Raw genomic sequence first — 24,286 nt, 5'->3', positions numbered from 1 at the left:
TGTACAAAGCATATATCAACAAAGTGCTCCAAATTAGCAGTGGTCTGGCAGCAGTAATAAAAGCTGCAAGAAAGAGACCGTGTAATTGTGCTTGTCATGAAGAATAATATAGTCTGCAGCTGGTGTACAGAAATGCCTCAAATCTGTAATGGAGTCCGAAGAAAATCAAGTAAACTACTAACCTCTGGCTCAAAGAGAGTTCAGCAAGGTATCTCCTTCAAATACCACATCCCTGCCACAAACACACAGCATCCTGGTGGTGTCTCATCTGCCTGCCTGCCCAGGCATTTCAAACGTAACTTTTGCAATAACCTCTTAACAATAAATTCCTGGCGTTGCTTCTTTTTTTCTTGGTTTATATATATGTACACTTCAAAATCATTGCAAGCTATCTCTTCTGGTCGAAGAGTGCCACCTCATGACTGGTACAGAGGAATGAAACAACCCACAGCGGTAAAGCTGAAAGCACTTAAGTGGCCATGGCCGGGGAGGACTGGAACGGCTTGTGCCCTGTGTGCCCACCCAGCACCACAACACCCTGAGACAAACACTCCTTTGCCAAACAATGCTTTGAGATCATCGCTTCTTGCTTCTAAAGCCCTGTCATTTAGTTTCAGACTCCTCTGTAGTATCTTAGGTATCTCTTCTCTGGGAACTGCACAATTTTGAGAGTGAGCATCCTCTTCTCCTTGCTTCCTCAGACAGCTTTCCACATACGTAGCCACCTCTTCTCATGTTCATTATTTTTTCCTTAATAAAACAACTAATTTTTCTCACCAGTAGAGATAAATTTTTGTCAAACTAAGCAGAATTTTGGAGTCCTAAAAAGTCCTCCTGACGTTTTGTTGCTTCCATAAATGAGGTGCACGTCAAAAAAACTCTTGACTTTCTCTGCTCCATCACCAGTTGGAAATATTCATGCCAAAATCAGACACAGTACATTCTTACAGATTGATTTGTCTATGCTCCTCCCAGAAACAGTTAGTTAAATATTTACAACATATGAACAAGGAATAAAGCAAAACAACTTTTTGCCTTTTTTTTTCCCTTTTAAATGAATTCAGGCATTGAGGAAAGCGCTAGATTGGAAAGCCTAGAGCTTGAAGTGTGTTGTTCCTATTTTTTCCCAGAATAGAAATACCAGGAGAGTAGTACTGAAGCGTTCCTAAAATCCCAACTCTACTGCTACTGTTTTCCTTTATTGAACTCACTGCTAAATGCTGCAGTAATTAAAGATCAGGATCAGCTTCTTCCTTGCCACCTCGAATAAAACCAAAGTCAATTAAACCCAAGTGAATTATTAATTTTTCTAAAATGATCATTGATCTACAAGCAGGTATATTAATAGCGCCTATTATCAGACAGGATGCCAAGCAGCTAAAATATGGATACAAATTTTGACATAACTTGAATATTAAACAGTGTTTCAGAAGAGTAAGATTTTGCATCTCATTCCCTGAGGCAGCTAGTTTTTGCTCAGTCCTACATTTCAAAAATATGCTGCTAACGTTGACAGATAGCCAATATTATTAACCTGAAAGCATCAACTTAATAAGTCTCATCCTATAAACTGAAAAAAAAAAAGAAAAAATATCAAAACCCACTTGGTATTCAGTGGGAGGATTTTAACAGCGCAGATGATTTTCTTTGCATAACTGCTAGAAGGCCTGCAAAAGTTCATCAAAAATCAGAGCTGCATGAAGTCTGGGATTGGCTGATTCTTTTGTTGCGATAAAGATAACAGCTGAATCAATAAACCTAATTTAAAATTTAATTAAAGATTATTGTTACAACAGCTGAATTTTTAACCTTTGTGTTTAACAGTTTCCCTTAAAAATATTTTTATAAAGGAGTTGACCAATCACACTAAATAATAGCATGAACAAATGTTTAGTTGCTTAAACTCTCTCCTATTAAGAAAACAAAAGGATATCAGGTCTACTATCCAAACCCATCATTTCTAACAAAATTAGCCCAGATATTCCCCCTGCTCCTCCCAGAGCAGGGAAGTTAGCTCTGAGCCATGTGCAGTGCGGGGGTCCTTCAGACAGGACCGCAGCACTGAGCCCCTTCAGCTCTTTCACTGAAGATCTGTAAAACCAGGGTTATGACTCAAAGCATCGGAGCAAAATTTCTCCACCTGCCAAGGACTACACTGCCAACAGGTCACAGGAACAGGAACGAGGCTAGAGGCAGGTCCATGCTTAAGCCACCAGAGAGAAGAGAGGAGGAGCTGCCAGCTGAATGAAGCACAGGTCCAACCACCGTCACCAAAGGGCAACACCTTCAAGGAGCTGAGCTTCATCCTCAGTGCCCAGAGGAAGGGCTGGTTGGTTGTTTGCTTGGTCAAAGAACCAGAAAGCAGCTGTGCTGTTATTAGCCAGTGCTACAGAGCTGCACTGATCCAGCTCTCACACATCCCCATGCCCAGCTGCTTTTTGTAGGCTAATATGTGGAGTATAGCTGGCCTTCTCAAATGGCAGCTATGACAGCTTCAGCAATGCCATCAGGATGTAGAGCTTTCTTCTGAAAACCACAAAGCACCTCTACACCAGTCCTCCTGGGTCTCTTTCAGGTGAAATATAAATCAAAAATATCATCTCTGGAACTAAGATATCTTTAGAAAAACTGATTTCATCAAGTTGTCTCTCCTAAAAGCAAGTACCACCTACCCACATTTAGCTTGTTTTCCAGCCTATCTAAATGGATGCACCATTATGAAACTGCCCAGGCAACCCCACTGAAACACTTTGTTCCTTACCGAAAATCCAAGTGAATTTGGATAGAACGTAGTTTATTCGTGTTGCATTTCCAGGCATCACTTCTTATCAACATCTGCCTGGCAGAAACAAGTGCTTTATCCTGCACTCTCTTTCATCTCCTGCTCTGATTCCACAACAGCTAAACCAGGCTTCAGCAATGCCATTAGCCACAAACCTAGAAACAACCCCTAGAATACTTTGTGAGTGATTCATAGGTTTTGTTGTCAAAAAGCTAGTGATCTTCCTTATTTCCTGAATTTTACAGCATGCCAAACTGCATGTTCACACTGTTTTGTCTTTAATCCTGGGTTCACAAACATTTCCACAGTAAAATGTGACATTTTTATGAAAAGCTCTAAGTCAGTAAAGTTCAGGATAGAACAAACCTTGGATGTTCTGTTCTCTTTGTAAGTAGCATTTTAAGAAGAGAAACAAAAGCCATCCAAATGTGCAGACTCAAATTATGTGTTTAAGAAGTCTGCACAGCAAGGAGTGAAATAGATCACATGTATATTTTAATTAAACATTTATCTCACAGTCATGACAGAGCAAGCGTGCAGCAGGTACGAACGGTTACAGAAAACGCTTCTTTCACAGCAAACTTCATATCAACTAAAGGGGGTTTTCTCCCAGCCATCCCTTGATATTAATGCTAACATGGGATTGCAGCAATGCCCAAACACATCTTGGTTTAGTCTCAGTCCCAGTTACTACTGAGTGCTAAATACACGTTCCTCAAGAGGGCTGTGTATGCTATGCATTATGTAGCATAGAGCCGATATAACAAGCAGCTATATTTTTCCACAAAAGATTGGCTATCCGTGTACACATCGTAAAGGATACCATCTTGGAAGAGCTCTCAGCAGTTAAGCAGGCAACCTACAGAGCATCCAGCTCCACTAGTGCCATCTCTGGGCATTGCCCCGGGAGGATTGCTGCAGGGGCATCCAAGTGGTTGTGTCTTGTGACACTAGTCTGAACATTTTGGAAAAGAAACAGTTCCCATCCAAACTGCCCATCAAAGCTGGAGTTTTATCAAACACAGGGTTTTATCAAACTGTGAAGCTTAGAAGTGTTAGAGGATGCATTTTTCCTTTCCTAATTTCCTACCTGCAATTTATATCTACCCCATTCCCATCTTCCCTCACGAGCAAAGAGTGGAGAGAGAGGAGAGGAACCTGCTCCTGAGGTGCTGATCTCATTTAGCCTTCGGGTTTATACAGAACAGAGAAGAACAGGAGCTGTCCTACTGTTTTCTTCCCCAAGATAAGTAATGCAGCAGCTCAGACAGCTTCTTCTTCATCCTTCTTTGATCCAAAACTAGATTTTCCTGTGGCACTCCACCCCTTCATAAAAGGTGAGGGAAAGGGCAGGGGGCTCAAAGCCCCTGGAGGAGAAGGGACTCCCTTTGGCTTCTCTCAGCCTGAGATCATGCTGTAGGAAGCCAGCTAAGGCACAGCATCACTGCATACCGGTGTGCAGCTGGGAGCCCTCTATCCTCTCCTCTCCTGATGCTTCTGTGAGATGTTTTTCCCCAGCAGCAGTGAATATAGTGCCTGAAGAGAGACCATAAAACAGACTGAGCCCAAAGTGCTTCCAAATGCCAGAGTAACTAAACTGGAATATTTGTGTGAACTACGTACCTCCTGAGGTTCTCTGATAAAAGAATCAAAGATGTTGCTTATGACCGTGGAAAAGAAACAGGGAGCCAACAGGAACTCACGGAAAGGCTGTGATTCTCGCTGTCAGGTCATCCTCTCTGCTACAGAAGCAACCTAGCAAGACAGCTGGAGAGGTCCAAAACCACAGCAGGACTGTTAGCCTTAACATGCTGCCAGGGGTCTTCCCCACACCCCCTGCCACCTGGGATCCTCCATGCCGTACCCAGCCCTTATGGGCCAAGTTGTGCTGCTTAGTGAGAAATCCTGCCAAGACCCTTCTCCGACAAAGCAGCTCAGCTGGAGCCTGGTGCCTTTGCTGCCTGCTCCCGGCTGTTTGCCAGGGAATTGCGGAGCAGGCTGCCTGCACACCGCGTCGGAGGAGAGCGTCCCATCTGCGGGACAGAATTCGGGAGGAAGCCCGCAGATTAATGGCAATGTATTTTTAAAAGGTCAGGACAGGTCTCCTGTGTACTCAGCACTTTGCATTTCGAAAGCAGAGCCGCCGTAGATACAACTGTGTACTGCAGCTTCTTTTAAAGTAAATTCCCCCGTATCCTCCCGTGGTGGGTACCTGCTAGGAGAAACAAAGCACTCGCACGGTGCTGATTCGATGTCTGAGGAACCGCCGAATCTATAAATGTATCCCAACAGTCAAACATAGACTAGGGTACAAAATCCCAGTACTTCATGTTCCAGCTCCACTGAATTGAGTCTCCCGTTTCCAAGGACTCTGAGTGCCAGTTCTGGAACAAGCTTCTCTCTCTGGTCAGATGTTGCGTTATTTGATATATTAAATTTCACAGATTTAGGCGACAGAAAAATGTAATCATCATCCATTTGAAAAAGCACAGCTGAAAAAATGATTAAAATTCGTACACATCAGGCAGCTTGATTTGCTGGGCATGGCCCGAATATAAGGCTAAATGAAGGTTAAATATTTGCTGAATAGTAATTGTACCGACTCTTTGAGAAGCTGTTATTGAGAACGTATATGGTACTGTTAGCTAGAAGTGGCAGCACATTTGAGATTGCATCAGACAAGCTTTTCTGCCATATCGTGTACCATTTCTCAGACTAAGCTACATGCAGTTAGAAAGCAAGAAATTAGACATAAAATTCTCAATGAAGTGTATTTAATTCCTGATAGGAGAAATATTAACCAAGTAAATCAAACATTTCTAACTCAGCGTTTTTCTGTCGGAAAATATAATTTTGGTGGCATTGAAATCTCCTACTGGGGCAAAAAAAAATGTGCATTTTTTTAATATCTTGAAAAAGACTAAAATATGGCCATCTCTTTCTAATTTAGATACTGTATTATGTAATATACCACATTTGAAGAAGTCAGAATGAAAACAAAATTCTTTGACTGATCCAAGTTGGATTTCATTTAGAATTTAACTTAATAGCAATTCCATTTTTTTATACTTGCTATTTGTTTTCATCTTGTTTAGAAAGAAATATATTTTGAAGTGTCAGAAAGTCCCACTGACTTGAAATTATGGCTTTTCATCAGCTCAATTTCCTATGCATATTCACCTCTTGTGCAAACATGACCAAATAATATATGCCTTCTTCCTGATTTTATTACCGTCACTGGTGGTCAGGCCAGCTGCTCCAGCCCACTCTATGGCAACTTGCATTTTCTGATGGGGAGCTTGTCCCTGGTCCCATCATCAGCTGTGAGAGGAAGACAGCAGCTACCACAAAGACCTCTGATCAGAATTCACGGATGGCATTAGATCAAAGCTATAAACTTTCAAATAGTGATCAGCTTCTTGGTCTGATTAAATAAGAAATATGAAAATAGAAATATCAAATTACACAAATCATTTATAGCAAAAAAAAACCCCACCAGTTTTAACATTATAAAAGGAAAAAGAAACAAACAAACAAATCATGAAAGTTAATTCCTTATATTCTCATAAGAAAAAAACATCTGTCGCCCCTCCCTTCCTCTCCCACTCAGACACATTCCTCTCTCCAGTTCCTGCACCAGAGCCAGGAGTGGCCATGCTGCGATGGAGCTGGGACAAGGAGAAGACACGCACACTGTTCATAACCCACAACGTGAGGATGTCATACACAGATACTCAGGCATGCTGAAACACAGATACATTAAAATGCTCACAGGCATCTGTCTGGTTTTTACTCCTTTCAAGAGATTTAGACATTGCTCAGAATGAGATAAGCATCCAATTTCCAGGTGTGTTCTGAATGAAGCTATCAGAACTCCTGGGAATTTCCCTTCGCTAGCTCTGAATGAGAGCTTGTATATATTTATGGGGTTTCTACTCAAATAAAACAGAAAAAAACACTGATTTCTTGTCAGATGTACCTAAATTCAAAAAGGACAGGAAAAATGTCTTACCAAAGCATGGTATTTGCAACATTTTTCAGCAATGACAACTGATGCTTTGGGCTTTACAAAAAATGCTGAATTCAGGGTACAACATGACTTTTTTCTTTCTTTTTTTTTTTCTCTTTATTAAAGGGAACCAATTAACTAATATGGAATGTTTCTGACAATAACTTGGCGGCGCTATGAAAATTTTATTCTAAATCTCTGTCCTTTTTTGAGGCAATCAATCATTTTCACACCAGGGAGAATTGTTTAGTACAAATTTGACAGCAAATGTCTAGATGAGGGAAAGAATATACTGCAAGCACATCCACTGCCTTTAAATCTCAGTATGTCCCTTGTGGCACACCAGTACAACAGACCCAGTAAAGCTAGGTAATTTGCCAAAGCCCACACAATGTCTGCAGGAAACCCAAGGTATCAATCAGGAGTTCTTGACTCCTAGACTTTTGCTTGTTTTTGGTAGCACACGTTGCTTCCTCATTCTCCTTGACATCTAAAAACAGCAGACTGACAAATCTTCCACCAAATAAATATTTGAGACTAAAAAGCGATCCGGGCAGAGATTGTTTCTCTGCCTTGTAGGACACTGCTTGGTGATACTTAACGAAGACAGGAGCAATGCTCAGATACAAACCTAGAAAGTCACTGTAGCTTTTTTTGAGCACCATACCGGAGTTTCAAACACTGGGTGCACATTCATCTAGTTACCTTTACGTTAGTGCCATTATCGCAGTGTTGAAGTAAAATTCTCCCATCTTCTCACCCTTGCCTCAGGCGAGGTGCCAAAGTCAGCTCTAATGCTACGGGTCAGCACCTCCCTCTTTATAATTCGTCATGAGCACTGACACAGAGGCTGTAGGAATTAATCTCAAGGGGCACAGAATTTCCTGCCTGTTTGGTTTCATTTTTAAAAGGTGCTTATGATACAAATGAACCTTTTGACGAAGTAGATCAAAACCTCTACAGTGATACTTCAGCAAAGGATGTTACGAATAAAGTCAGGGTGAAACAATATAATAGGAGCATCACGCATGCACGTGGAAGTCTCAGGTCCCAGCTGGAGACCCCAGACCACATTCTGCACTCCTGCACCCAAGTGAAACTCCACTCACCCCAGAAATGGGGACACCACTGTTTTCTGTGCACACTGGAGCCCTCTGCTGCTGAGCTTACTCCAGGCTGAACTGTGAAGCAAATTTCCCATGCAATGATTGAAAAGGGGTCATTCTAATGGGATATCCCGTTTAATTTTGTGCAGCAGACAGTCTTCCTCATTCTTCTAAGTGCCAGCAGGAAATCACTGAACCTTGAAATTGGCTTGACATTGTGGCTGTCAGCCAAAAAGATGCAGTCAGTAATGGGCCATAATTCTTGCCCCCTTCGTTTCAAGTCCTTTTTTTGTCACAGAAGTGGAATTTGAAAATAAAAAATCCTGTTGTAATAAAGACCACCTCAAGTAAAACAAAAGCCGAATGAGGCTGTCACTATGTGTAATCTGCAGTAGGCTGACCTAGAGCTGAAAATCGCTGTATTTTGGCCCAAACATGTATTTGAGTCTGTGATTCTGAAGGACCCTTTTTCCCCTGACTTTTTTTATAGCATTTTATTTCTGATGGCTCCCATCACAAAGTGAAATAATATATGGTAAGAGTGCATGACACAACATGTTATTGTGTAAGCTACCATGAAATCTTAAATTAAGTGCACTGTGAGGAAATGCATCAAGCCACGCTGGGTCACCACACCAAACCCTTGTGGCACTGTAAGACAGTGCAAAGCATAAGTCTAAATAGTGGTAGACAGCATGAACAAACTGTAACCTCAAAACGACTGCACGGGGTGACTTTTCGAGAGTAATGAATCTGGAGGTGGCATCAACTTTGTTATTAATTCTAATCAGTCAAGGGTGGGGTTGTAACCTTACCCGCATATCAGCCACAGCTTAGGGGAATTATTCTGTCATTTGCTTAGACTGCATGGTGCAAAGATTAAGCTTGATAAAACCTTTCATTCTAGCTGCAAGGAAAATTGCTGATGGGGTACGCTGAAATAACATCCACACTCCCAGTCAGGCAGATGAAGCCACCTCAGCCTGTGCTTCACAGAACAGCCCACACATTATCAGGAACCAGAGCACAGTCCCAACTTCTTGCTGAAGCAAACAGGACATAATTACATGGTTGTGACCAAGTCCTCTACAGCGTTCCCAGCCCAGCATAGGTACCTTGCAGCGTGAGCCCAGCTGTGTGTCAAATTCAGTGCAGAAGAAAGTGGCTTAGTAGGCTGGCTCCTGCTCACAAGCAGCTCTTTGCTCTGCAGCATCGCTCAAGTCTCTGTGCAGTTCAGCTCCTCACCTGTTGAACAGGAATAATAAGCATTTATAGGATAAATTAAAGCTTTAATTACACTGGTTGTATGGTAATGATGCTATGCAAAGTCACAACTAATTGCTGATTTCGGATACAGGGAGCTAATCTCAGCACTGTCAGCAGGACCTTTCTTGTTCTCGTTTGAAAGCAAAACAATAAAAATGTTGCCACGTTAGCTTGGCTGCTTCAAAAAAAAAAAAAAGTCATCTTCAGCCAATCCCCGTAATTTAGTTTGCCTCCTCTGATATAACAAGGACCAAAATTCAACTTGCAACTCACCTCACATAGTTCTGACCCAGGAATGGGGACAGGAGAGCAATAGGAACAGTATCCTCCATAGTGTGTCTTTCACAGAGAAGTGGCAACTCTTACAAGGCTGGTTACAGCTTGCAAAGCTCTAACTGAACATTAAACATAATAAAAAAACCCACAATGAATTAAGATGGCAATTAATTTTGCTTCTTAGGTAACTTGCCCAGCAATCAAGTATTTGCACAACACTCCGTTGTGACTCCCTAGCCTGTGCATACATAAACCAAACGGACCAAAACGCTGTCATTAAGACCTAACAGAAAGCTACAACATATACAAAGGCTCATTACCGCTCATTAAAAATGCTTCAAGCTTAGAGGAGTGAGGCAGCAGTTAAGGGCAACCATCAGAGGTCTCATCAGCTCACGGTGTATTTAAAATACAGTATCCAGCGAGGTGAACAGGTGCACGCGCCAGCCTGTTGTGCTGCCACCTAATCCTGCCGCTGCTATCTGCTCGTGCCAGGCAGCAGGGACAGATGGTGCAGGAACTCACAGAGCTGCCGTGCCAGGATGTGCCGGGGCAGGTGGCTGCCCATCCCAGTGGGAACGCTCCTCTGTCACCACCAGCTTCACTCCATGCCTGTCACAGCAGGGCCTGAGTCCAGCCTCGAGGTTTTCATGGAGTTCTGATGCTCCTTCTCAAATAGATCGTTCCTTCCAGTTGTAGTTCTAATTAATTTAGAATTAATTATTTGCGTCTCTTAATTTCCCAGCTTATTTTGAAGAAGGCCAATTAATGCTGAGCTAAGTAGCTCCAAAGGCTCCTCAGCTCTCTTCCTCCCTGAAGGGATCCAATTAAAAGGAGACACTAGTCAAAATGTCAAACCACAATCATTTTTAAAGCCATTGTGCAGCAGAACTATGTCTACATATAAACCACTCAATTACTGAATAAATCAAGTAATACTTGGAAACCTAAAGCCTACATCTCCCTCACTCAAGATACAGCTTCCTCTGTCAGCCAAGAGCATGTTCAGAACTTACAGCAAATAATAAAAGTCACATTTCCTTTAATTAAAAGGGCAATTATATGGAGTATAATAAAATGTGTTGAAATTAGACCATAACATATGATAAGGGTGTAAATGCAGAACCTCTGCTGACTGAGGAGTTGAAGGACCTCTGAGGCAGCGCAGGCAGAAGCTGGTGAAACCATGCCATGCAGAACTGCAGAAGTCTCTCTGTTCTGCTTCCAGAGCCAAGCAGGTCACACTGGCAATCACTTCAAGGCTCTCCACAACTGTGGCACATTTTGGTCTGGAACCCTTGTGATCTACTTACAAGCTTTTTCTGTATTAGCTTTCTCAGACTTTTAGAGAGCATCATAAGGTCTCTCACCTACACGCATCCCTCACTAGATAAGTATTTTTCTTGATTTCGACCTGCTTGAAAAACCCTAACTCTTCCATTCTAGCTCTGAAAGTATTTTGTGTAGCTGTGGAAAAGAAACAGGTGTTAAATCGTTGCTGAATGGGAGACTAAATTAAAAACTGAGGTCAAAATTTCAGATGAGAGTTTGTTTTTAATGAGCTGTAACTCTAACATAACTCAATTAATTTTCTTGTCTCCTGGAGAAAATTGTCCCCCTCTTTCCCATCAGTCAAATGAATTTTTCCTCACCAAAGCATAAAGCATCAGCATCACTGAGTACTTGGTCTGAGCACAGGAAGATAATACTGCTTCAAAGGAACTTCAGGGGTTTTTAATTTAATCTCCTTGCCTTTGTAATAAAACTCCAAATTTCCCGAATCCTTCGAAGTTAAATTTCTGCAGCAGAGAGAAGGATTAGAAACAATCGAGTCTTACAAATGGCACACTCTTTTGGGAAAACCCATCCAAGGGGTCTCTGAACTCAGCATAGCACCAGGGAGCAGCAAAGGAACTGGTAGGAGAGCAGCCCAGAGGGAGCCTGGGACAGCAGTGGAGACACCACAGCCAGCACTGGTCACTGCCAACCCTCTCTACCCCCAACCCAGCCCTGGCCATGCCTCCCTCCCAGGGCACGCAGATCCTATCAAACACTGCACCCACGCTTCTGGGGCTGCCAGAGAGCTGAAAAAAAACAACCCTTTGGGGAAGCTGCTGCACAGTTAGTGCATTTCTCTTATATGTAGTGCTCTGTGAGCTGCCAAGTTCCTCTCTGTCATTTTGTGGGAAGAAGATCTCCTTTAGACTAACAATCGCACCAGAAATCTCACAAGAGACTATTTTGTCGTGTGGTTTTGTGTCCTTCCACCCTCCCCACCCGTGAAATGAACAGAAAAATAGTAAGATCTTTATATTTCCATTTGTGCCTTACTTGAGACCTAAAATGCAAACATATCTTGTCCTGAAAAAACAAGAAAAACGAGGGCGTGACTGTTTCTGTCCAGCATAAGGAAAGAGAAATTAAGATCAGTAAGCACAGCAGAGGTATGGTCCCATTCCTGCCTGGCTGTAGCAGGTAGGTAGAACGCAGCAGTTTTTGTGCTGAAGCTTTCCCTGATGGTCACTGCTTCGCAGAGTCTGAGGTGCTGCAAGTAAGGAGAGCGAAATGCTGGAGAAGCACTGAAGTACCACAGTGTGGTAACAGCTGGTAAATGTCTTTCTAAACATGATGTTGTCATGGAAAAAAGAGTACCAAAACCCAGCAGTTTTCACCTATTAGAAGCAAGTTATCTGAGCACGGAGAAGAGGGTCGAGAGAATGAGGGCAGAATTATCTAGAGCAGTTTGCACAGCCCTGAAAAAGATCAGAGACGTTGAACTACCAATGTTTGCTCTTGCCGGCTCTCCGTGTGACTTCATATGATGCCAGCAGCACAAAGAAATGATGTGCTTTTCTACAGACTGCCATTTGTGCCCCCCAAATTAAACTATTTTATTTGCTTATGATTACCTTCGAAATAACTGATGTGTAGCAGGCTTGTCCGGGGGGTATGTATCATTATTTACTAAGTATTCGACATATACTCTTCAGCTGAATTTTGCTTAGTAATAGATAGCTAATGATGTGCAAATAATTAAAGGGAAACTGTCACATTCTCTCCAGGTACTCCCATTTTGTTGGCAGCATGTTTTTACCTCTTAAGTTCGCTTCTCCTGCCCTTTTCTCTGGTCAGCTGGATTTCTCCTTCTGCTCCTGAGCATGAATATTTTATTGTATTGCTTCCCTGAGTTGTCTGTTTGAGATGGGGCAGGTTCTCCAAGTTACAGGTCGCTGCCATGGACAGGTGTTTCTTCACCCAGAGGACACTCTGGACTACACTTTGAGCTTGGAACAGCCGCCTCTCTCCAGGCCTTTTAACAAAATACAGTATCTTACAGATTTTTTTGTCCTATAGAAGCTCCAGAGCGAGGTTCAGCAGAGCTGTGAAGGTAACAAAGAAGTTATCCGTTATCAGTCCCAGTTATCTGAATTCAACACCACACACTGTCACAATGTCCTTCAGGAGTTTTGCTGATGTTTATGCATTGGCCACTAGTCCAAACCTCAAAGCAGTGTAACTAAAAGGCAGCTCCAACCTTCAGGGGAGCCAAGCCAACCCATGGGTCACAGGCTCAGGGGTCAGCTCCTGCTTCAAAAGCTTTTGCCTAAGTTCATCAGTTAGCCTGGGCAAGTGCTGAACATGGCAGCTTGCATTCGTTACACGCCGGGGAACCAAAGGATGGCATGGTTCAAGTCACGTACGCTCTCAATAAGTCATCTGAGATGCGTCAGTGGGTGAGTTACTTGTTGATGAAATACAGGAATAAGAACTGCTTTTAATAAAGAAATGTTTATCTTTGCTCACAGGCTCACCACTTGTTACTATGTTCACACACAGAAGAAAAGAGCATCAAATAGATTACATCCCATAAAATTGCTTTCTAAGCTCAACCTCATATGATGTCAAACCTGATCCTTTTCTGCCATGTGCCTCTTTACATATGCTTCTCTGCCTATATGAAAAAAAAAAAAAATAAGGATTTGGGAAAGCAGTGGGTCCTTATTACAGCACTTCTTCCTTCTCTGTTGCAGGAATGACCTGCCAAGCTCGAAGTTCATACATTACGAGTGAGATCCTCTGGGGTTACCGTTTCACCCCTGTCCTCACTCTGGAGGACGGATTTTATGAAGTTGACTACAACAGTTTTCATGAAACCTATGAGACCAATACACCAGTCTACAGTGCCAAAGAGCTGGCAGAGATGGCCAGCAGAGCAGAACTGCCCCTGACGTGGTCTGTTTCCAGCAAGCTGGACCAGCATGCTGAGCTGGAAACTGAAGAGGAAGAAAAGAATCAGGAAGACCAAAACGAAAGAAACGGTGATGTGGCCAACTTGGAGAGTGAGTCCAAAGTGTAGAACCACTGGAGGCATAAGGGCCACACCACCTCCTTTATCTTCTCTCTCTTTGCTTCCCTTTTCTTTCTCTGAGATGCCTTTTTTTTTTTTCTTCCTTGTTACTCTTAATTCCGGGAAAATAAATACTTAAGATGCGAAATATCTACCTGCCCAATTTAAACTCAAGAGATTCACAGACTAAGCAAAGGCGTGAGTTAAAGCTGCAATACCCATTATCGATGGTGGAGTCTCGATCCCCACCCTGGTAACAACTGCTGGCTTCCTCGGCACCTCTCCGAATTCTGACCTCCAGGTTTATTCATGTTAACAACAAAAAAAACCCAAAGCAATGGGAATATACGCAGGGGGGTTAAAAGGAAAGACTAATTATTGCTCATCAAAGCAATGGGCCTTGGCTCCAGTTTTTAGGTATTTCAGAACTGTTTCACGTACTGGGTGGCAAGCCCCTCTGAAATGGGCCTTGCAGCTTTAAGAAGGAGGTGAGCAGAAGGATCTGCAATCCAACACGAAACTGTACATATGCCTTATGTAACTACTTTCTCTTTACATTTAGTAATAAACACCGCATGTACAAAAAGTACTGTAGTAAAGAACTTCTAAATAATGTACATAGATGTGTAATTAATGTAGGTTTAGAAACAGTTCTAGAAATACTGGGATGCAAAAACTAACTACCCATCAAGTAGGCATTTCTCTTTAAACATTTGGAGTGTAATATTGATTTTTTCCCCTATATCTATGGCTCTTCTAGTGCATGACATTTTCATCAGTGTGCCAGACTGGCAGCTATTTAGAGTACCTCACTGTTTGCCAAACAGATCGTTTTACTGACTCTAAAAAGCCATAAGTCTGGGAGAGGGCAAGGCAGAGAAATTGTAACATAATTGCTGATATACTGTGAAAATGTTTACAAATAAGGCAAACGGTTCCTGGTTATTTTTTTGGCAGTTCAACCTAAAATTTAGGCTGTGGCAAACTCACGGCAAACCAGAATTTCCTGTATACTCTTAATATAGTGAGCATGTTTCATGTGGAGGCATTATCCTTTATATGCAATATCTAGGGAAACTTCTCCCTTCTCCCCACCCAAACCATGGGATTTCAGTGGAGTAGTCTGCTACACAAACAGCACAAGCCATTGAAAACCGAGTGTTGCACCTTAGCCAGTAGATTTCAGCTACTCAGCTGGGAAAGAAACAGCCGAATTTCATCTCAAGCCGTAATCAATGAAATTCATTTCTTGACGGTACCGGTGCTTGGCCGGTCCGGCAGAGTCACGGCTGGCGCAACATCCCTGGGTACACGCTCCAGCAGGATTTCTCAGCTAAACACACGGTTCCTGCCACCCACGCTCAGGAGAGCGGTTCCCTCGCGACTTCCTTCACCTTAGGTTGGCTCCTGGGCTGTTGTGAATCAGCGCAAATCCTGCACGTTCCGACCGGACGACTCTAAAATTAACGGGGCGGTGACAGTTGGCATGGCTTCCGCGGCGGCGCTCGGGCGAGCCGGTGCACGCGGTCACGGTTCCGCGGGCATCAGCGCCGTAAGGGGCTGCTCACGCGGCGTCGCCCAGTGCTGAGGACTCCTCGGTCAGGCCCAGCGTGTGTAAAATACTGCCTGCTGAAAAAAGCATTGCTTTCGGTGGGCTTCCGCTCAGGCCCATCCCGAACAGCGTTCCTGCCAACGAAGGAGAAGAAGCTGCAGCCTTAATTTTGTTGGGTTTTTTTTTTTTTTTTATATACTTGCCTACTCCGGAAAGAAAGAATCCACTGAAGAGAATTCCGAAGCATTTTTGTACAGAAACATTTATGTTAAAATAGAAGAGAAAAACAAAAAAAATAACCTCAGGAGAAACTTAGTGGGCAGGTGGAAATTTTGCACTGTGATATAGCTTTTGCATTAATTTCACACTTATTTTCCTTTTTTTTTTTTTTTCTGAAACAACTGCCCGTTGCTAATTTTCCCAGAGCGTGGCTAGTCAGTGGGGTTTTGCAGGTCCTCTAGCTGTGCTTCATGCTGAGGTGGGAAGGGCAGGATGTGGGAAAAGGGGTTGCACACCAGGGACTGGTAGATCAGGCTGGACGGAAAGAATTTTGTGTTTCAGCTCTGAACAGTTTCCCTAAAAGGCATTTTCCCACAAAGCAGCACGATGTAAGGAACGGTGCAGAATATGGACTTTTGTTCCCTCCACCTGAGACACTGGTTCTACCAACTCAGCAAAGGTTACTTAACACTTACCTTTTGTGAGATAGCACTCATTTGGCTACAGACCTTCCAAAGCTCGTTCTTCTGCCCCAGCATCCGCAGCTGCCAAGCGCTCCAGTTCATCCATCACAACCCAGCCGCAAGGCTACCCATGAGGGGTACTGAGTGTTTTTAAGGAAGGGAGGCTCCACAGCTCCATGGGAAGACAGAAGCCTTACAGCAGAGGAGCCAGGGGAGCACGGCATCGGTAGCGACCAGCCGCCCCCACGCCTCTAGTCCTAGCGAAAAGCGCATGAGCTGAAAGCAAAGCATTCCTCTGAGGATAAACCTGCTTTTTGCTCTTGTAATTTACTGGGCCACTCTATAATTCATTGCTGCAGTTTAACAACAGTTTGCATTAATTAGAACAGCAGCTCAGGGCCCTAATTAAACCTTTTTTGTGTCCTTTAGCAAAAAAAATATAGACTTTCCGCCACTGGGGCATGCGCATGTGTAAGCTATATTTTTGTGAATAGGGCACTTAAAGCTTAAGGTGTGTGTGTTCGTCTCTTTCTCTCTCTCCCCATGTATTTTATTGTCTTTGGTATTAATGTAGTTCGGACTGTAAAGTTTATGAAATCTCATTTTTGTAACATAAGCTTAAAAAAAAAAAATAGAAGCCTCCAAAGCTTTCAATGGGGAAGCTTCACGTAAACTTTGTACTAGAATGTCCCTATCAAACACCTCTATTTTTCTACAATGATTGATTAAGCAGTTTAACAATGTATTTTGTGTCAATGATTTCAACTGAACTGATAAAAAGATAATTAAGAATTGAATGCTGTTAATTAACAATGGATTTTCAAGCCGTATATGCTGAGTGGTGTTTTCATTGATAGTAAATATCCTGGGAAACTCTTCTCCTAATCCTAAACAATATACTATGAAATAGTGGTGCCCTATGAAAATATTTTTGCAAACCACGTTTAAGGAACACGAAAATGCAACATTTTAGTATAATTGACAACGTAATTAAACAAGACCCATTACATCTATATATACTTCACTAATATATTTTGATGTCTTTTTCTCAAAGTATCTTGTGATTTCCAGGAGCAAAAGACTTTCCAGAGACAAATAAGAGCTCACGGTAATCTACTGCAGCTCTCAATTCCTTCTTCAACAAACAAAAATACTGCACAGGTGCTTTGTACAGACTCCATGCACAGAATTGCACAGTCCTCTCTGGCGCCTTATCATTCTTTTTCTTTTTCTTTTTTTTTTTTTTTTGAATAGCAACCAGATTTTTCAGCTGTCAGTAACAGACACAGACATATTGCTTTTAATGGAGGAACATAAATTTATACCTGGCGAGAACTTGACCTTCAGCAGATACTTCAAGCTCAGGCTTATTTTTTAGCAATAAATACCACCTTACCAGCATTAAAGTGAATTTCAGAAATTAGCTCAAAATAAACATCCAAAAATGCTAATGTTCTCTTAGATGTATATAGCTGTTATGATCTAGATCTTTGCCCCACATAACCATAGTCGTTGGCACTGATGTGAGCCATCCCAACAAATTTAGCTTCTGTGATCAAAGTTGAATGTCGTCTTCTCCGCAGGGCCTTGCTGCGAGTGTGCAGGTACCTGCAGCAAGTCCCTGCGGAGGGGATTGCACAGCCCTGAGTCAGAGCTCTGCGCGTCCCTTGCATGGTGGAGGAAGGAGGTGGCGTGCCAGAGGAGGGTCCCCAGCAGGCAGCTGCCAAACGAGGTGGGACAAGGTGCTGGCAAACGCAAGAGGAAAATGCTTGATGGACGGTTTGAAGTTAACTTCAAGGCAGGCGCTGGCTTTAACTCTGGTGTGCGGAGGTGTCCAGATCTGCGGTTGTCCATGTTCCTCTGCTGGAGGTAAAGAGGAACTCCTTTCAGGCTTTTCAAAACCAGGGAATAAATCCGTCTTCTCTTTTCAGCCACAGGGCAGAATTTTGGTCAGCTGCACAATATTGGGCTACTTCGGAGAGGGAAGACCTGGATTCAGCACTCTCTTCAGCCCAGGGAGGTTGAAAACCACATCCCACTTCTCCCAAGAAACTAACCCTGTCATAATAGGAACGGCAGAGCTCCAGCCCCCATGCCAAGGGCTGGCTGCCTCTTGAATTCTCCCACTAGCCCAAAGAAATTTTAAATTCTTGTGTTTTTAACAGAAGAATGGAAAATTCCTTATTCCCTGGGTCCATAAAATCCTCCATCCTATCGATCAGGGTGCTCCCTGGCTAAATGGCAGACCTCAGGCTCAGTGCTCAGGTTTCTCATCTCCTGAGCCGGCACAGCCAGCAGTCAGCTGCTATCTGCAGAGGTGCAGCACCACAGCCTTCGCCGACGTTTCCAAACACAACCAGCTACGGCATCTCCTAGGAGGGCAAATCTCCTGAGACCTGGGTTTGACGTGTTCTGAACACCAGCCACCAGACCAGCCTTGCCGGGCGGTGGAGGTGGAGGGAAGCCAAGTCATTTTATCTCACTCCAGCTTGGTTGCCATCGGGTACAGCAGGGCATAGCCCTGAGAGGACGCACAATGTTAGCCCCAGAAACCCTGGCTGGCAGGAGGAAGGGGTAACTGGGACTCCTGTCTTTTGCATATTTGAATTTAAGCAAGTGGTGAATTTATGCCACTTACTCCAGTTATTTAATGTGGATGTGAATTAGAGGCTCAACACTGAAAATGTAGTTTGTCTATACAGCAATGGGAGGGTCGGGCATCTAGGGTAGGACATTCTCGGGAGAGCTTCTGACTGTGAAACATTAATTTTTAACTATTATGGTACTTTCTGTCCATCAAAATATCTTTCTTTTCAGAATATCAGCCACCTTAACACCCACATTATCTCACTCAGACACTTTTTAGGCCATAAATCAGACCTAATAAAACAAGAACAGAAGTTGGCTTCTCTTCCACTCTCGTTCCTTCAGCTCGTAAACATGCTGTTTGGAAACACATACTTGGAAAGCAGGCATAAATTTGGGCTTTGTGCTGTAAATAATTCTTAAAGACAAGACCTGAAAGCTGTTATTTATTATTCATATTAAATGATGCTCTTTCACGCTTCCCAAGTGAATTTTAAACTTGTAGGATTTTGCTTGTTGGAGAGGAGTGGTGGTATTAAACATTCCAGGGTATGCTTCGTTTTGTGCATTTAGTTCAAGCTTACTTCTACCAATTTCCATTTTTTCACATCCTCTGGATTTCCAGAAATTATAATCTAGTGGCAACTTCAGCGTAATGGCATACTTATTTACCACTTGCCATTCTCCCATTTATTATCTGTACATTGATGCTCTAATACAGTTTCACACAGAAATCATATCCAAAGACAGCATTTTAAAGAGACTCAAATATCTTGCTATTTCATCTCAAGTGTGAAATCTGTTTTCTATTCTAAGCAAATTCACAAGTATAAACCACAGTTCTTCCCTCATCCTCCCTTACTTGTGTGTCATCCACACAGAATAAAAACTTAAGAGCTTCAAGTAATACCAGCTACTTTGAGGTTATTTTCCTTAGAGGATAGGACTGGGGAGAGCCCTCCTCACTTTTTTTGCCTTTTTTTTTTTTTTTTTTTTTTGAATCAAAGGCAGCAGCTCCAAACTCACAGCTGCAGCTCATGGGCAGTCCTCTGGAAGCTACAGGCACCATCCTGCTACCAGCTTGCTTTGAAGATTGTATCAGCCACCTTTCCCAGCATAGAGCTGTTTTCCCCTCAAATAATTATATGCAGTCACTTGCACTAACTTTTCTGAAAGGTTTAGACTGGAAGAACTAGTGGAGAACTGTTACCCCACCAAGCTTTCCCCTACATGCTTTTCACAGCCTGTTGGACTGGAGTCCTCTGGACTTCTTCCAGCTCAGGACAGGAGGATGCCTGGCACGCAAGCACAAATCCTCACAGCACCCTCCTTGGCTGCTTTGTCATCATCGTGACCAGGAGGACCCAGATTCCTCACTGAAATATCCGTACTAAAGTCTGCGTGATGTGCTGCTTGAGATGTTTCCATTCTAGTTCAGAAAGCATGGCAAAAAGCTGAGGAAACAGAACTGAAGTATCACACTACTAGCAGAGTTCTTTAAGGGCCTAAGAAGTCTTGCCAAGAAAGTAACTTTAAACAAATTAAAGTAAAACGGACCTTTTCTGAAAATATTACGATATCTTAATGAGAAATCTCTAATCTGAAAATATCAGTAAGCTTGGGAGTGGGGAACCCAAACTTTGAAGTCATTATAATGAATCTTGTTCAAACAAAGATAGACATTATTTCCTTTTCACAGCAACATTTTTGGTTTAGATGGATGGGATGTGAGAGCTAACTTCCTAAATCTCTGCTTTTGATCTTCAGAAATGCTGAACATTTACCAGCTCTTACCAAGATCAATAGGAATTAGGAGGCATTTCTGTGAAGAGAGACCATCTGCTCAGATGACAACATAAGAACTTAGTGCTGGCTTTTGCTCCTGCTTTTAGGCTCCCCAGGAGATAATGGAGTCAGGAGAGGTCCCTACCTCACTGAAATGCCGCCTGCATCAAATGCCAAAGTCCTAAATAAACCACACATGTTGCAGTAGGTTTTAGGAAGGACATGGAGCTGCTGGAGCGGATCCAGAGGAGGGCCACGAAGATGATCCGAGGGCAGGAACACCTCTGCTATGAAGACAGGCTGAGAGAGTTGGGGCTGTTCAGCCTGGAGAAGAGAAGGCTCCAGGGTGATCTTATTGCAGCCTTCCAAGGGGACATACAGGAAAGCTGGAGAGTGACTTTTTACAAGGGTATATAGTGATAAGACAAGGGTGATGGCTTTAAACTGAAAGAGGGGAGATTTAGATTAGATATAAGGAAGAAATTTTTCACTCTGAGGGTGGTGAGGCACTGGAACAGGTTGCCCCAGAGAAGCTGTGGATGCCCCATCCCTGGAAGTGTTCAAGGCCAGGTTGGATGAAGGTTTGAGCAACCTGGTGTAGTGAAGGCTGTTCCTGCCCATGGCAGGGGGGTTAGAACTAGATGATCTTTGAGGTTCCTTCCAACCCAAACCATTCTATGATTCTATGATTTTCAGAATCATAGACTTGTTTAGGTTGCAAAAGACCTTTAAGATCATCAAGTCCAACCATTAGTCCAATCCCTAGGCACCCTATGTTTCACTAAAGGCACTGTAAAATGTGCTAAAGATGCCGCCAAACAAGAACAAAGAATGACTTGACTCTCTCAAAGGCATTTTATTGAAATTGTGTTAAGACACAGCAGTGGGGCAAGAAGAGGAAGCTGCACAGCTTGCACTTGTGCTGTAGCTTCTGTAGGAAAAAAATGGAAGCCATCACTTAGCAGAGAAACCAGCAACCCTCTTTTCTAAAAAGCTCAATACTTAAAAAACAAGAAAGCAAGATAACGCTCTTCCTATTCAAAAAGTGAAATGGTTCAAAGCAAACACAAAAGACACCTGGAAAGGGAAAGGAAGGAATACAGGTAAGTGCAAAGTCTACTGATGAAACTCAACTAAAATCTTGGCCAAAAGGCAGGGCCACTGGAATCGAGAGGTCAAAGATAAGCCATGCTACTGGCCATTTCTTACTTTTCATACACAAGTATCATTTCTTTGACATGCACAAAATTACTATTAATAAATATAGTAAAGCATGACCAAAACTATTGCTTAAACAAGTCGACTAGCCAAATTATCAAAATGAAATCTGTATAAATAAGAAGAGACAAGGGAGAGAATTCATCACTTAAACCTCATTCAGCACTTTTTTCCCCCTTGTGAAATGCATGAGATGGCATTGGTTTTAAACTTACTGAATTCAAAAGGAAGGGGGAAAATGTTCAAGGCACAGAAATCATTGTGCGTCTTCAAGACCTTATCTGTAGGGTCTTTTGCCATCATCTACACGACAAGGAAAAAATTAGCTGTACGCTACTGTAATGATTGTAGAAAAGCTTTTATCCCTTGAGAGGCACAAATTCAAAATGACCTTGAAGAAAAATCACAGCAAGATCACCTAATATGACAACTAATACACTTAAAAGGAGTTAAGCTTCTGCTTAGCCTCATTTCCCAGAGAAGAAACAGCAGAACAGAAAAAGAAAACTGCATGCAAATTTTCCTGAAAAAGGGCAGAGAAAAATGTGGGTTTATTTCATAAATTTAAATAACAATTTCCTCCTTTTTAATGACAGTGTTTGTTCTTTCTTTGTGTCAATACTCTGACTGATTCGCTAAAAATCTGCATGGCCATAAAATTAGGACCTTTCAAAAGTAATTCTGGTTTTGTAAAGAAATAATTTATTTTGGGTCTTTAATTATTAATTGTTGAGTGATCTGTGGATTAGTACTGACAATTAGAACAAGATCAAAACAGTGAACTGCTTCAGAGAAAAAAATTCACAAAAATTAGAATACATCACTTTATGAATCAGAAGGAAATATTACATCCACAGATTTTCTCCTCACTTTTCCAAAATAAAGTAATGAAACATTCTGAGATGAGAACAAAATGTTTTGTTCAACTGGAGACTTTCTTGAAATAGTGACATTTCCATTTTGCTCATCTTTGCAGATAATGAACAAATTCACACCATCAAATTAATGTCCGTTTACCTACTGTAAAAATGAATAGGTGGTTGTTTGGTTTTGGTTTTGTTTGTTTGTTTTTTTTAATAAAATACACTGCTGGAGATATCTAGCACTGAAGAAATCTGCCACCAAGCTCACCCTTATGATATGAGTCAGTCATTGCCATGACTTTGATTGCAACTAAAATTAAACCATTCCCAATGTGACATTCTGTACGTTTTCACAAAAATGGACTTGTGAAAGGTTTGGACCAAAATGTCAAGGACCCACCTGGGATTTCAGAAATGTAGGCTCAACTTCCTGCTGTAACTGACTCAGACAGAAATTTTTAATCTTCGGTCATCTTAAATATGGAGTTGCAGAAACTCAGGCCAGATTTTCTCCTTCCCTGGCTGTTTCTGTCCATCAGGTTACAAGTTATCAGTCAATCTGTTGCAATCTCTGAAGAGCTATCAAAAATAAAAAATTATGTTAGGTTGAAAAATTCTGAGCAAATTTACCGTAAATCTCACAGGGAGATACAAAGACTTTCTTTAGTCACTGGTTGGAACTGGAGCTGTGCTTCTAAAGGCTGAAAGGCAATACTCTATCCTGGCCTACCTGGAATGAGCAAAGAGCCGTCTAAGAAATGAATGATTAAAAAATTATCATAGCTGTCAGCCTGTGAGCAGCGGGAGAAAGGGGAAGGGTTACACAAGCACAGGGATGGAATTCCAGCATGTTCCAGCAACGGCCCCTCCGAGTCACATCTGAAACACCGAGGAAGCACCGACTGCTTGTTTTCTGCATTGCAGCTCTCCTGCGATGGAAAATGTCATTATGGGACAAAAAAGGGGATAAAAAAAAAAAAAAAACAAGAAAAAGAGGGGAAAAAAATGGGAGAGAGGTGGAAGGGGGGGAAAGGTGCACTACCTGCATTCACCTGCTAAAGCACCTACAAGGCTCTACATTTTGAGAAATGATGGATGTCACAGCAGATGTGAGTGAAAAGGACCTCACTGCAGCCTCAGGCCTGGTAGTGGGCCACATCTTTAATTGACTCACGTTCTACCCACCTCAGCCAAAGGCAAGCTATGTTTCTCATCAGCATGTCGCGTTTTGCTGGTTGATTTGGCAATTGTTTATTGGAAAATTAGCAAAATGCTATCTGAGTAGATGTGTCCAGTTTGCCTGCAATCTCACTTTCATCTGGCCCACAAACATCAGCAGCACGCACAGCTTAAACACAGGTTCATGGCTCCGGAGTTCTCCAAGAGTCTGTTCCTGTGGGCACCTTGCTGGGACTAACTAGCCAGTTCAAAGCTGATGCAACACATGGAGGCTTATGTCAGTCACTGCTTTTATGGCACTACAGGAATATGCACCAACATCAGCCTGAAAACAGAGCATACTGGGTCATAGAAATTATCCGGTAGGAATCTATGTGTGGTTAAAACTGATGAGGTTTGTGTGCTGTGGTTCCAGGTCACATTTCTTCGGTAAACACAGTTCTTCGTCATTAGCTATTTGTGGGTTGTACCGTTTCACGTAAACACTGATAATTTGCTGAAAGAAAAGAAGCAAGGGAAAACAAAAGGGAGGAAAAAAAATGTCACTCTCCCTCTAACACTGAAACAACCTTCTAGTAGATGAAATACAACCTCTTTGGGTTGGCGCTTTTTCAATTATCCAGTGCTACAAAC

The 24,286-nt window shown here is 42.4% G+C and overlaps 1 protein-coding gene across 1 annotated transcript in view; it reads left to right on the top strand.

Moving 5' to 3' along the window:
* Nucleotides 1-13,796, top strand: part of KCNJ6 (potassium inwardly rectifying channel subfamily J member 6) — a 50,023-nt gene extending 36,227 nt beyond the window's left edge. Inside the window, exon 3 of the mRNA XM_009985910.2 lies at nucleotides 13,471-13,796. Coding sequence (XP_009984212.1) covers nucleotides 13,471-13,796 — 326 coding nt within the window. The remainder of the gene's footprint in view (nucleotides 1-13,470) is intronic.
* Nucleotides 13,797-24,286: the final 10,490 nt, after the last annotated feature.

This window comes from Tauraco erythrolophus, chromosome 1 (assembly GCF_009769465.1).
Source record: "Tauraco erythrolophus isolate bTauEry1 chromosome 1, bTauEry1.pri, whole genome shotgun sequence".
NCBI classification, from domain to species: domain Eukaryota; kingdom Metazoa; phylum Chordata; class Aves; order Musophagiformes; family Musophagidae; genus Tauraco; species Tauraco erythrolophus.
Note: the sequence above shows the minus strand (reverse complement) of the source record. Positions and strands in the feature narration are given on the sequence as shown.